We start from the raw sequence: 14,212 nt of genomic DNA on the forward strand, positions 1-14,212 counted from the left end.
ACATTATGCGAGACTGGCCCACTGGGTGTTTACTCTTAAAGAACCGCTGAGCCTATGTGATCGACATGCTTTATTGCACTTCAAGCCACTGATGCAAGTCTGTCTTCCACACGCTTCTTCGTCCCCTTCCCGTTCGAGAACTTCATTCTAGAAGCTCAGCGTCGCAACCCTCCCAAGACAAAAGTACCCTATCAATTTCCACAGCACGTTATTACAACATGTATACAAACACGCTAAGCCTGTTCCTGGCTGCTGTCTCAGGCTTGACGCTGTCGGAAGCATCTGCTCTCCCACCTCATCCTCCTGCAGGCTCTCCTGGTGGTCATCCTCCTCCCCCTGGCCCTGGCATTGGTCCTCACGGTCATTCTGGGCCCAGGGGTCCTCCTCCTCCCCCCGGTCCCCCTGGTCCTCCTGGTGGTCATCCTCCTCCCCCTCCTCCTCCCAGTGTTCCTACTGTTCAACTTCGTAACGGCAGCTACCAAGGTAAGCATAGCGATGAGTTCAACCATGATCTCTTTCTTGGTATGCCCTATGCCCAGCCTCCCGTAGGCTCTCTCCGTTTCTCCTCCCCCAAGGCTCTCGATGAGGCCTGGACTGGTCACCGAGATGCTAAGGAGTTTGGATGGATGTGCATCGGTTATGGTTCCGATACCCAGGCCCTTGGTAGCCCTGTCAATGAGGACTGCTTGACGATCAACATCGTTCGTCCCTCTGGTGTCGATGCTGGAGACGAACTTCCTGTCGGTCTGTGGGTCCACGGTGGTGTAAGTGCTGACCTTGACAAGTTTTAACTTTGAACTATTACTAACATCTATGATAGAGCTACACCAACGGCGGTTCCCGCGATCCCAGATACAACCTCAGCTGGATTGTGGACCAGTCCGTCAAGGAGGGCAAGCCTATCATTGCTGCCTCCATCAACTATCGCGTCTCCCAATGGGGTTTCCTCTTCAGTGATGAGATGCAGAAGGAGAACGCTGGTAACCTTGCATTCAAGGATCAGCGCATGGCCATGAAGTGGCTCCAGGACAACGTCGCTGCGTTTGGTGGAAGCCCCGACAAGGTCACCGTATGGGGAGAGTCAGCCGGTGCTCGATCCCTCGGTATGCAACTTGTTGCCTACGATGGTCAGCATGATGGTCTCTTCCGCGCTGCCATCCTAGAGTCTGGCAGCCCTGTTGCCCTTTTCGGAAACGCTACTACGTGGCAAGGTTACTACGACGCTCTCGTCAAGAAGACTGGATGCGATGCCTCCTCCAACTCCCTCGACTGCCTCCGTGAGCTCCCCTGGGAGACCCTCAACAACATCTTCAACAGCACCACTGCCCTCGGCGTCCCTACTCCTCCTCTTACTGCTGTTGTCGATGGTGACTTCATGACTGCTCAGGCTCCCGAGCTCCTCCGCTCTGGCAAGTTTGCCCACGTTCCCCTCCTGATGGGCAACAACTTCGATGAGGGTACCGCCTATGGCAAGAAAGGAATCAACACCACCGAGCAGTTCCAGTCTTGGATCTCCAGCCTCGGCCTCGATAAGGATGCTGTCGCCACTGCTACCGAGCTCTACCCTGATGACCCCGCAAAGGGTATTCCCGCCTCTTTCGTCGGCCGACCTCAGAACGAGTATGGTCTCCAGTGGAAGCGATCTGCTTCCTTCGCTGGTGACTTCCAGCAGCACTCTGGCCGCCGTCTCTTGGCTGAGACCTTCTCTGGTGCCAACATTCCCGTTTTCACTTATCTTTGGAACGTCTACGTCAACGGCCTCCCCCCTATCCTCGGAGCCACTCACTTCCAGGAGGTTGCCTTCGTCTTCAACAACATCAAGGGTGTTGGATATACTGCTAACCCATTCGAGGGCAAGCCTGAAACCTTTGTCCAGCTCGCTGATCTCATGAGCAAGATGTGGGTTGCCTTTATGCACGACGTTACCCCCAACACTGTCAAGACTGCCCCTGAGCACGTCGCCTGGCCTCAGTACACCCTTGAGGAGCCCCTTAACATTGTTTTCGACGTGAACAAGACTGGACTTGGCTACACTGCTGTTGATGACACCCATAAGAAGGAGATCGCTTTCCTCCTTGAGGACGTTTATGCTTAAACAGAAGTCACAAGTACTGGGTATATGGGTCAGATATAATGTATAATGGGATTTGTTCTGTCTTCCTCCCAGAGACGTGTTTTACAGATACAGTCATGTGATCTGTCATCTTGTATATATTTATAGACTTCGAAGAAACCTTTACGATAACTTATCCAAAAGCAAACAATGTCATCTCATCAGAATAGTCCTTTCACAAGATGTTTTTTGAGTTAACGATGGCTCCGGGTATCGGAAGGAGTCATCCCTGGAAGCAAAATAGGCGGAGTTTGTAGCTCAGCTTATTCTATCTAAGCTACTTATACTTATACTCCAAGCCTTAGGAAGTCATTATTTCTGCAACTAGCTAGCTACGGTGTCACTATACACAACAAATATCGACAGCTTGCCCTTCTATCCTTCCTACAACCGACGTTTGTACTACTAGTAGACATGACCACCGAAGCCTCTTATCCTTGGCGTGTAAATACTAGCTGGCATTCATCCTATAAGCGAAACAAATTAGTAACGTATCGTTGTTAAACAGTACTTGTACATACCTCTGGAAACAAAGTAGCAAACACTCTGATCTCCTCAGACTGGCTGGTCGCATGGTGCACCCAGTCGAGTTCTAAAGATGCCTTGCCAATCATGGCGGCCATAGTCAGAGGCACATACTTGCGAGCTAGACAATCATGGGCACCAGCTCCAAAGACAAGCCAATTCTTGGTCTTGGATTCAGCATCACCTGTGATCCATCGCTCGGGGTCGAAGGTCTCAGGGTCTGGGTACACTTGGGGATCATGCAGGGCGGGGTAGCAAGAAGGTACGATCATAGAACCTTTGGATATCGTGTAGTTGGGCGTAACAGGGAATTTCTTGGTGGCCTCATAAGGCACAAAGATGACGGGAGGACGGTACCGAAGGAGTTCTTTGATGACTGCGTTGGTGTAGGGAAGTGACTCCAACATCGATAACTCGAAAGGCGTTTCCTTGTTTCCGCCACGAACACTGAGGTTTTCTTCACGAAGACGGTCAAGCACATCGGGTCGTTGGGCAAGGATCTGGAATAACCAAGTGGTAGCACTACTGGAAGCATCTTGCGAAGCAAACAAGAAGGTAAACATAGTTTGTCCGATCTCTTCGTCCGTGAACTCGCGGATAAGATTCTTGGGCTTCTCGGCTCCTGTTTCACCAGCAGCAATTCGATCGTTGTATCTCTTGGACTCCATCATATGAAGAACCCATTGATCGACAATGCATTTCGGTTCAGCACCAGCAGCCATGTTTGCCTTGCAAGCAGCGGCACACGACGCGAATTCAGCCAAAACAGCGTCGGCAGTGCGTTTGCCTCGCCAACATTTGGTGAAAGGTATGTATACAGACAACGGAACATTGACAAGCTCGAGTGCGGCAGTGACCTGATAAAAGTCCTCGGCGATCTTTTCGACAGCATCTTGCGAGATGTAGTCACCAAAGAAGGTTCGACAAGAGAGTGCGCAGTTGATCTCTCTGAAGAGACGCATGAAAGCCATCGGTTTGCTCTTGTTTGCTTCACTTGCTGCAACAAACCGCTCGAAGTAGTCGTCGTATACCTTCTCCTGGGCAGGGAGATAAGTACTGATGGCTTTATTCGTGAAGAGGCCATTAAGTCCTCGGCGGTATTCGGTATGCGCTCTTCCCTGGAGGAAGACCCATGCGCTTGGTCGAAGGAGAGTCTCTGCCATTGGAACGATGCATGGCTTCACGAACGTAGGGGACTTGAAGACCTTGTGTGCGATATCTCGATCGGAAGCGAGGACAACGAACCTAGCGTGGTGCAATTAGTATTAGTAGTGACTTAGGATGGTAGACTAGACTTACTTGTGAAAGACAGATACACAACTCAGGGGACCGCTAGCCCACTGGGCGAGGTATGCGTCGAATTTGGGGTAAAGTGCTTGGATGAATGGTCCCATGAAGGGGATCTTGAATGCTGGGCCAGCTATGGAACCTTTCCGCCAGATATACATGAACTGGTCGTATGCTATGAGGACAGCAAAGATGGTGACAGCAATCTGAGTTTTGCTGCATCTTTCGAACCAACTAGAGAAGAGGCCATTCTCCTGAGATAAGTCAGTTGCTGTCGAGAAGGATGCATTGGCGGATGCTAGTCCAGCACCACAATCGAGTAATGAGGCCATTTTTGGCTTAGCAGAACATAAAGAGGTATGATCGATATCATCATAAATATGAGAGAAAACGGAGTTCTTATATAAATTCCAGGTCTAAAGATGGATGACCCCGAGAGAAGGGCCAACTGAGCAGCCAGGACTCATCGGCTTCCACAACAAGAATACGAAACATGCTGATTACAAAGACATGAGCCAGAAATGGTCCGAGTTCAGAAATATTGGTCAAGTCACGCCCATATGTCTGGTCAATTTAGGGGTGAGCTGTGGTGGGCTGATATCTACATCCCTCGATATATCCGTTTGTGTACTAGACTCCGATATCCAAGGTGGGGAAGACGACTGGCGAAGTGTCAGATCGGATGTCTTTTCTTTAGTGCATGCGTCGTATTTCAGCGATAGATATGGATGGACCGAGTACCTTGCTGATCAAGCTGCCAACTCTCTCGCTGTGTCTTGCTTTTTATACAAGGTGACAAGATTGAGTATTGCAAACTCGAATAAATATTCCAAGCATAAACAAACTCATACTGTTTTCCATGAGCTACTCTCTTCTTGATCTGATCGCTTTTGCTGGCTTGGTCCGGGAATACGGATAGCCTGACTGTGATCCTCTTTATTGCTTCAATTTCCACCATCGCTTAGGCATCCTAACGAGTAGCAGAAACGATGACCTCTAAGCTTTAGGGTACAGAAATAAACAACCCCAGATTATGGTCTCAGCAGCATAAGCTGGCTTGCTAATTTCGTCTGCTGTGCCTCAAGCAACTACCTTTTCTGATACCCTGGAGGCATCTTCAGCGGAGCGGAGACTAGTACACTTTAGGTCTAGTCTCCGATCCAAGACATGAATGCGAATACGCGATGCACGATTGACGAATCGACGTGTCGTACATTCTTCAAGTGAGGAGGTTGAGGAAAAGATGACACCGAATTGAGTGATATTATTGTGCGTTCACGTCAAAAATACTCGTCCACTGATGACGAAATACCTCTGCCCTCTCAGTTTCCAGCCACAGAATATTCTTCAGATGAATGACGACGTGATCCCATGTTTGTAGACCCAAGGCATTAGAGGCAATCCTTGCTGCGTAAGTCAGCCACTGGATTTCTGTTGGGTCAGTGGCTGAAACAATGGCGACGGAAAGAACCCAGATTTGTAGAGAGTTGAAGGAGATGCTCCCAGTCTTTCCCGCCAGAGGCTGGAGGTGATCCTTGAGCAGCTGAACAATATTGTTGGCAAGCTCCGTATGCGTGTAGTATGTCGTACCGTGAATTATCAGCATGTAGAGTGCCATTGCGCATCGCAGACATTCGGAATGCGGTGATGCTGTGTATGAAGGCATGAGCAAGAGCTTGTGGACGATGAAACATGTCAGATCATGAAGCTCTGTGCCCAGCAGACTTGGAGCATCTGGTTGATGAAGAATACCGCGTAGACGAGTAAACACCTCCGCTATCTCGGGTTGCAGATCAAGAGCCTGGACAACGGGATCTGGTGTGTCTAGAAATGATGATGACAAGAGCCACTGCAGCGTTGGACTGACCCCGTCTCCCATGCCATTCTCATTCTGCGTTGGGTACTGAGGGGATCCTGTGACCAGTAAAGATACCCTTGGAGATCATGTTAGCAGTTTGTCAATTACAAGAAACAATACTACTGACCAAGCTATCATTCTGGCCGTCAACGGGCTTGCTTGCTTGACTTGATCAAGCCCCCCACGGATCCCAACAATGCGCTTAGCACCGTCTATATGAGCTCTGCTAGCATCGATGTTGCCTTTTCCATGCTAACAACGAAGGTTAGCAACGGGGAATAGCTGCTTGGTTAAAATCACTCACTTCTATAGCAGCCAGAGTAACCACTGAATTCAAAGTCTCATCCTGTATAGCCAGCAGGCCGCTGCCAATTTTGTTACGTATCAACGATACAGAATCAGCCATGAGCAGTTCCGATACTGGAAAGCCTCTTTGAGCTCGACGTTCTTCATCAAGTGACGCCGTTTGTATCGAGACATGAAACAATGCTGGATCTGCTAGAGCGAGCGGCCACCACGACACGATGAAAGGATTGGAAGCCATATTGAGGTCAAGAGGATAGTATTGAAAAGAGATATTTGAGAGAACTGAGAAAGAGTCAGATGCTATCACTGCTAATCGAGATATGTAACATTACAATGCTGTATCAACCGCTGAACATGAACTCTGGGTAGCCTAGTTGTTGGATATGAGTCGAATGGATCAAATGACGCGCTCACCGGCGTAGATATCGCCATTGAACTGTGATGATACGCATCATTGTCACGGTCCTTTGGGGAAGATCTCCTCGTTCCAGCTTTGTCTACAGATTTGCCTCGTACCGACGGTTCCGTTGTTGTCGACAATGATGAGGATAAAGGCTCATTCGCGTAGACGCACGTGACTTTTCTCTTGACGCATCGCGAGCACTTGGGAGTCCCGAGATCGCAACTATGCTTCGCTTTTGCACAGGCGTTGCATGATCTTCGGAGCGAGGTTCGCATGGCTAGCCCAGAGGAGTTAGGTAAGCGGTTTGGGGTGGAGGAGGAAGTTCACGCATGTTCGTCACGTCACAGCAACTGGAACCTGAGTAAGGGAGTGGAGTAACGTGGGAAGCTCAGAGGTCAGGACGCGGTCTAACCCGAGTCGGGCCATCAGCCCTGTCCTGTCCTGCTAGTCTAGTCTAGTCTACCCAGTTTTTTCCCCTGTCTCTGATTGATACCTGACACTTGGCTGATTGCCGATCATGCTACCCTACATCCTCTCGTGATGAAATTGATGTGACTGTGTGATCGGACTACTACGGAATTCGCAAACATTACTGCTTTCGAAGGAGAACCGAATGCACGAACTGAAACGGCTGGGGATGCTGGATGGCATCGGCAATTGTGCGGCACTTGATGTATCTACATAGATTCGTATCTGCAACTCATTTTGCTTTTTTGCTGCTTCAAGTTTCAAAATAGACCTCGACTAAGTAATTATGGAGTTCACGCAATGTAGATCAACCGGTAGGCAGCCTTGACAGGTGGATATCGGTATCCAGACCAGCTGTGAAATCGCAAACTAGGTCCCAAAACGACAAGGACGGTCTTAGAAGCCTGGACAGTACAAAGACCACACTCCAATGCTACCCAAAACAGACACCCAAACCCATACGATACCTAGATTCTTCAACATTTTGTGATTGATCAGAATACACATACAGGTCCTCCAACTCCCTGGTTTCGAGTTGCTGGAGTCGCCGAAGATTGGAAAACTTAACACGAACTCGGCAAAAGAAAAAAAAAATTAATTGACACGGAAAAGCTTTCCTCAAGTTACCATAATTCCGCTGTGGGGGATCTACTGTGTACTGTCGGAATAGTCGGAAGTCGTCACACTGACAGCCAAGCTAAGAGTTGAACTTTGTTGGTCTGGCAGTACCTTATCTAGAGCCCGAGTATCCCTACCCCTATCAACCGGTTGTACATAGTACCTTGGTCACTAAGTTGATAATCAGCGGACCGCAATAAAACTCTGCTGGTAGCGAGATTACACGCTTGCAGGGCTCCATGTAGCAAGAGGCGAATGGCAACATTTGTCTGTCTGACAGGAAATTATCAATCGTATTGCTTTCAACTGTTTGGATGCGCCGGGAACCCTGGAGATCCTTATAGGGTTGATGCTGTCTGTGCTCATCTATTCTTGCCGTTGGTATCTGTCCCTGACCGCACTAGGTCTAAGCCATCAAATCCCTTGCTAAACCCGGGGCAAAATAAGCGAGTCTAATGCCGTACATATCCCTGATTGCATTCAGCCTCGTTTGCGCGTCCTCTACTTGTTCCAGGGTGCTATGAGAGCTCACAATGACGACCGAGAGTGGCCAAACGAGATGGTACATAATCACGCTTTGCCGCTCCGGTACCGAGAGAGGCCGCCCCTGCTTATCGACCTCACCCATTAAATAAGGCAGGCCACTGCAAAGCTTATGGATCATGGTTTTGATCTGCCCCTCGGAGATGGCCCCGGCGGCCCGGGCCAATTGTTTATCCTCGTCACCTATCACTTCCAGCTGCAACTGCAACAGTGCGTCTGAGCACTTGGACAGTCTCTCAAAGAAGAGTATCAGATACAAAGCAAACTGACTCCACCTCGACGCGGTCCATTGCGAATTGAAGCTGATGAGAGACTGATTGGCCGGGTTCGCAGGCCGTTTGTCCGTCGTCTCGTGCGGTCTGAGTTTCGCAGGCATGGCGTCTTTTTGGATCATGGCCAGCTCCCCGGCGATTGCCAAGGCTTGTTTGATCAGCGACACGAGCTGAACTTGCTGCGCGATTGGAGTCAATGCTGAATCGGCAGCTGTGATTTGCCTCGAGGCCCGGTAAAACTGGCCAATGCGAGTCACCACCAGGGCCAAGCGTACGACATGTCTCTTGGTGTTCAGTTGTGCATCAGGAATGGCCAGGCATTGCATATTTTCCTTGGCTACGAGGGAGGGGAGTTGCTTGGTTGCTGTCTCAGTACCCAAGCTATATCAGGTCCAGGTTAAGATGTACTAACCATTTGCGTAAAGATCCACGAATGCAGTGAAGATTCGTCAACATTTGTAAGAACTCGATGTCCGACAACATCGAATAACTTGGAAATACCTGCCATGTGCACGGCCTTTGTTGTTTGTCCTTGGCATTCGATATCCTGGAAGTATCGTCAATGTGTGTAGATCATCGAGATACAGGGCTCGCAGTCTTACCTCAATCATACCCATGAGCATTAACGACACCAAGGTCTCGTCCTTCAGGGGCCGCTTAGATACAGAGAGATCTCTATTGACGGTGCGTAGGGCAGCTCCATAGTGGCTCCTCGCCGCAACGTACAGCGTCGAGGATTTGTAGTGCCGAGAAAGAGCCATGTAAGCTATAGCCAGAGTGGCCGGACGTATGCACGAGGACCGACTTGCGTCCTTGTACATGCCCTCTAGGAATTCCAGATGCCCCCCAATGACGCCCGCCGCCGGTTGGATGCAGTACTCTTGCAGGAAGAAGGCAAGGGACTCATCCTCGAATGATGGCTGGGGTTGTCGAGCAACCATTAGGCTGGTGAGCCTTGAGGAAGTGAGCCCATAACTTGATCCCTTGCTCGCGACGAGGGTCTGGACAGATTTACGACGTGTAGTGGGCTCACCACGGACAAGACTATGACCAGGCTCTCCGTGGAATCGGAACGCTAATGGGCGATCATAGCCAGGGCACGAGGCTTTGTATAGCTCACAGCGTTTGCATCCTGGACGTCTTCCATCGCACTGACAGGACAGGCGTAAGCGGGTTGGCATGTGAAAAGTGAAAATAGGTGCACAAGTACGTACCTTGATCTTTCGCTTCCTGCAGCGGTCGCAGCCCCTGCTGAGGGCGCCGGGGAAGACCATAACCAGAGATTACACGCTCTTTCCGCCCGTAGAGATACGGTCTGCAGTATGTAGACCCAGTGGAGCTTGTATGGGCTGTTGGCAGTCTACGATAGGTTCTTCTGCAGTATGGAAAGACTGTGGAGAGAAGTTTATGGCTGGCCGTTTTTCAGAAACGAAGACCAATCAAGCCCGGCCGAAACGTTGAAGAGGTGACTGAGTAAGCAGGCAAGTCATGTAGCAAGGCGAGCATTGGTGGAATTTTATCTCGAGCAATGTCTTCTTTGGTGTGTCGGTCCGTAAAACGTCAAAGCGCCTTAAGCGACGTCGCAAGCTTATCCCAAAACAGGGAATCTGATTATGGATGGATCTGTCTCTTTATTTTGTGCCTTTTTTCTTTCTTCATAGGACACGACGTAAAAGCGAAAGGGCGAGCTAGTTAGCTCGTTCCACGTTGGTGGACGTGGTAGGGTAGGGTGACTGTCTGCTTACTCGGCTGCATGCTTCCCCATTAACCAAACGGATGCATTATATGTAGGTATATGGCAACGTCTGTTATCGACGCCACCATATGCAGTGTGTGCAAATATCCATGTTGGTTTCGTCTGATCGCGCACATCTTCTGAGACAGCCCTGCATACGCCTTTCCCCAATCAGCAAAGAACAACTCTTGGGACTCCCCCGGAAGTCTCACCCGACAACTGCATCTCCGTTCCTTCCACCAAATCATTTCAACGTTAGGGTTGGGTTGGATTGGAAAAAGAAAAGTTTTCGCCTCCTGTCATCAATAGGCGCTATGTATCGTGGCATCCATCACCTGACCCACCCCGGGCCCATTATCAACTCTTCGACCAAGTTGACTAAGCTACTCAATTTCCCTCTCAGGACTAGAGCTGGAGACTGCTGTGGATTTGGATCTGGACCTGCCTGCTATTGACGCTCAATTATACGCCAGGTTTATATGTTTCACCTGCCTGGTTCCCCAGTGCCCCTAATTCGTCCGCTTCCCTGCTCAGGGTAACGTACCCTGACAAGCGTCCAAGTCATTTTGAGGAATGACGGCCGAAGCTTGTGCGGCCAAGGATTGTTCTCGGCCGGGTCTGCAAACATGTCCATTATTCCAAGTGGTACCCTAGTCCCCTGTACCCCGTAGCTATCACGATCCTCTATCTACTCTATGCATACGACGTAGTCAGGTACTGCTTATTTTCCATGTCTCCAGTGGCGTCCGGGTCTAGACTCAGGGGAGGGATTCTCGAGTCATAGGGATGAGACTAAACCCAATCTGTTGGAGAACTCAGCGCATACATATGTACAAAGTGCCAGTTACTTAAAGATGCATAAAGCCGTCCTGTTTCCAGTCGGCTAGCACTCCGCCCGCTGTACCCCCGTTGATTAGCTGTCATCGCTCGGTATACGAAGCTACTCGTTCGCCAACCACTAACTTACCTTCCTCCTACATCACATCATATATCCTGCCCACGATGAGCAACTACGCTAGAAATAATAATCGACGAAGGTGAGAAGCTAAAATTGACTTCACCTGCACCGTTACTGACAATGTATAGCCATACAAAATCTCGCACTGGCTGTTTAACGTGGTGTGTTGGACTAGAACATCGATATTAGTCGATCAAGATACTAACCAGTGTTTTTCTGGTCCAGCAAGCGGCGTCACATTAGATGCGACGAGAGCTACCCCCAATGGTACGTCCTATTGCGCATACTAAAAAAGAACCACAGCTCATACAATACCCCTAGTCAAAACTGCACCAAGCACAAAGTCAAGTGCGCATTTCAAGACGCACCATCGCACGAAGAAACGCTTCTCCAGACATCACCGATCGATAATAAATTACAACCATCTTCGACGACCAAATCCCGTAGGCCTTGGTCGGCAAAAGCCAGAGCGGAAGTGAGGCAGTGGAGAAGAACAGGATCCATGCCAATCCCGGATGCACGCATAAGGATAACCCTGCAGCCTACCATCTATTCCGAGGATGATCTGTGCTTTGTCTACCAGGCTGCGAGCAACCAACATAGACTCACAGCAATGGGCGTTAGCAAGCTTACGGTTATATCTTCTTACTTGCCAAGGTTGGTAGACAAGTGCTGTTGTAGTTCCTGCCACTAACCATTGCCGCACAGCTTCTTTCGAATCATTACCAGCTCTCGATTAGCCATGAACGGAGTCCTTGCTCTATCAGCATACCAAGTCGCATCGGTTACACACTGTCAACACGCCCGCCGAAAAGAGTATCAATACCAGATGCTGGCTATACAGGATCTAAGGAAGTGTCTTGCCAACTTTAGCCCCGAGCACGCAGACGGAGCACTCGTTGCTTCACTGTCGCTTCTATGGCTCTGTGAGGATATGTGGGTAGACCGTCTCTTTGAAAAACAAGGTTCTAACAATTCTAGGTCGAGCCGGAGTCAAATATCAGAGGGAATTACTGCTGTGAGTTCTGAGCACCGAAGTAAATCGAGATTAAGACTAACAAGACGCTAGATAATGCAAACGTGTCATAGACTAGGACACAGATCAGGATTCTACCTCATGCTTGCCAAAGCTTGGCAACCAGCTGCTGACCGATGCACGACTCCGATATCTGAGATTGAAAAATCTTTGATGTTGCAAGACTTGATCATCGAGATGTACAGGTTCCAAAATCTTCTCAAAGAACAGGATCCTGAAGACGACACGTGGAGGAAATTACGAATGCTCATCGCCCTAGCTCAGGATTTGGCAAAGCTTGACCCTTCATCATCAGCCGACAAACAATTTGAACGCGTTCGGATGCTACGAGACTACCAACTGTGGCTTCCGCTCAATGACTTGTTATCGGGGAGGAATCTTTCAAACACGCTCATGGTCAACGGCTACCTATACACGCTAGCTCTTTACGCTCAGCGACACACGTCACAGGCTCACATGATCGATTCGACAATTGACATGCGGGAACTGTTGCAAAATACATTACGGCAGGTCAGGCCTAGCGAGTCATATGTCGAGCCTCTCAACAATCTGAAGGCTCTTGCAGTTTCCATGTAGTAGTGTTGCTCTAGGCCCAAATATAGTTATACACGTGCTGTGTTTGGGAGAGACCACCCATGGCGGACAATAATAATAATACACAAATAAGAATACCAGGTGCTATCCAAGATGAATTTTCACATGATAAAAATACTTGCAAACATGCAATTAAATCTTGGCCGTTATCTAAATCTTGGCTGAAACGTCAAACGCGAGAAATTTCAATGACCAAGACCCTCGTCTATCGAGCCAATAGCGGCAAACGCGCAATGTTCAAAATCTCACCATTAAAGAAATTTGTCCAACATCTACCTATCCATACAGACGTAATCATTCGGAGTAATGACAAATCAGGATTCAAACACCCTCAAAGTCGAGAAAGTCGTCCTGGACGACATTCCCACACTCACTGAAGTCTGGTTTGCAGCATTTGCAAGTACCGAACCAGACATACGACGCGTTTGGCCTGACACGCCTACCGTCCGCAAATGGTGGACCGACGCAAACCACCATGATCTCGTTCACAAACCGTTTCAACACTATGTAAAAGTCGTCGACCCGGAAACCCGCGACGTTAGGGGTCAACCACGTATAGCCGCGTTTGCCAAGTGGGATACTTCGATGCCCCAGGAGCGGGGTCGACGATACCCTCCTTGGACTGAGGACCAGCCTGACCAGTTCTGCGACGAGTTCATTGCCAAGGAAGAGCGAGAGAGACTGCGAGTCATGGGCGCCGAGAGGCATTACTGTAAGGAGCAATAATTGACTACCCCCACGTAAGCTACCTGGATCTCGGTCCCAGCTAATACGCGTTAGACCTCGACACGCTCGTCACCCACCCAGACTACCAGCGGCGCGGTGCAGGCTCTTTGCTTATGGAATGGGGCTGTAATCTGGCGGATAGGGATGACGTTGCAGCATATGTGGATGCCAGCAAGTCGGGGTCTGCTTTATATCAACGCTTTGGGTTTAATGACAAGAGCCTACCGAATTCTGGAGATGTTGCTTCAATGACTAGGCCGCGAGCGAGTATCCGTATTCCGGAACGAGCTCTCTAAAAGGGAATTGGATTAGTCTAGAATCTACGTCACGCCATTAACTCAACCCTGAGTCTGGTGGGCTGGCCTCTGGTCGACGCCACTTGAAGCCTAGCTAAATGACGGTGTAGCGAGAAAGGGACCCTCGCTTATGACAAGTCGCAGTTATATTGAGCTAGTTCTTAAACAAAACCAAGCTATAGGCCAATCAAACACGACAATACCCTCTATTCCCTGTTCTAGGGCTGGACACTGAAGCAAGCCATGACGTGACTGTCGAAAGAGTAACACGACCTGTCAACTTTATTGAGCTATTTTTGCAGAATTTGGCCAATATCATATGAAGCTATTGTCAGGTAAGATTGAGAGAAGCAATGATTGTCCGTTCAAAGATCAGCTGTCCACGACGAATGATGCAGATACATGAAAATGGTTTCAGGGGACAGAACAAAGCGGGGGAAAGTCTTGAAAGGGCTAGTAACGCTTGAACTGTTC

General features: G+C 49.3%; 6 protein-coding genes across 6 annotated transcripts; 3 read left to right on the forward strand and 3 right to left on the reverse strand.

Moving 5' to 3' along the window:
* Nucleotides 1-218: 218 nt before the first annotated feature.
* Nucleotides 219-2,095, forward strand: FGSG_03687 (uncharacterized protein; the record flags this gene model as incomplete). Its single annotated transcript, XM_011323707.1, has 3 exons — nucleotides 219-483; nucleotides 550-764; nucleotides 821-2,095. 3 exons carry the CDS (start codon nucleotides 219-221, stop codon nucleotides 2,093-2,095), a joined length of 1,755 nt encoding a protein of 584 aa, XP_011322009.1.
* A 393-nt stretch (nucleotides 2,096-2,488) lies between these two features.
* Nucleotides 2,489-4,257, reverse strand: FGSG_03686 (cytochrome P450 61; the record flags this gene model as incomplete). The annotated part of the gene is made up of 3 exons (XM_011323708.1): nucleotides 2,489-2,497; nucleotides 2,635-3,883; nucleotides 3,938-4,257. The coding sequence occupies 3 exons, from the start codon at nucleotides 4,255-4,257 to the stop codon at nucleotides 2,489-2,491; spliced, it is 1,578 nt and encodes a 525-aa protein (XP_011322010.1).
* Nucleotides 4,258-5,189: 932 nt separating this feature from the next.
* FGSG_03685 (uncharacterized protein) lies at nucleotides 5,190-6,327 on the reverse strand (the record flags this gene model as incomplete). Its single annotated transcript, XM_011323709.1, has 3 exons — nucleotides 5,190-5,859; nucleotides 5,911-6,035; nucleotides 6,088-6,327. 3 exons carry the CDS (start codon nucleotides 6,325-6,327, stop codon nucleotides 5,190-5,192), a joined length of 1,035 nt encoding a protein of 344 aa, XP_011322011.1.
* Nucleotides 6,328-7,984: 1,657 nt separating this feature from the next.
* FGSG_03684 (uncharacterized protein) lies at nucleotides 7,985-9,334 on the reverse strand (the record flags this gene model as incomplete). The annotated part of the gene is made up of 3 exons (XM_011323710.1): nucleotides 7,985-8,774; nucleotides 8,885-8,940; nucleotides 8,996-9,334. 3 exons carry the CDS (start codon nucleotides 9,332-9,334, stop codon nucleotides 7,985-7,987), a joined length of 1,185 nt encoding a protein of 394 aa, XP_011322012.1.
* Nucleotides 9,335-11,130: 1,796 nt separating this feature from the next.
* Nucleotides 11,131-12,698, forward strand: FGSG_03683 (uncharacterized protein; the record flags this gene model as incomplete). The annotated part of the gene is made up of 6 exons (XM_011323711.1): nucleotides 11,131-11,165; nucleotides 11,215-11,247; nucleotides 11,312-11,353; nucleotides 11,390-11,743; nucleotides 11,795-12,051; nucleotides 12,181-12,698. 6 exons carry the CDS (start codon nucleotides 11,131-11,133, stop codon nucleotides 12,696-12,698), a joined length of 1,239 nt encoding a protein of 412 aa, XP_011322013.1.
* A 324-nt stretch (nucleotides 12,699-13,022) lies between these two features.
* Nucleotides 13,023-13,738, forward strand: FGSG_03682 (uncharacterized protein; the record flags this gene model as incomplete). The annotated part of the gene is made up of 2 exons (XM_011323712.1): nucleotides 13,023-13,428; nucleotides 13,524-13,738. The coding sequence occupies 2 exons, from the start codon at nucleotides 13,023-13,025 to the stop codon at nucleotides 13,736-13,738; spliced, it is 621 nt and encodes a 206-aa protein (XP_011322014.1).
* Nucleotides 13,739-14,212: the final 474 nt, after the last annotated feature.

This window comes from Fusarium graminearum, chromosome 2, assembly GCF_000240135.3.
Source record: "Fusarium graminearum PH-1 chromosome 2, whole genome shotgun sequence".
Lineage (NCBI taxonomy): Eukaryota > Fungi > Ascomycota > Sordariomycetes > Hypocreales > Nectriaceae > Fusarium > Fusarium graminearum.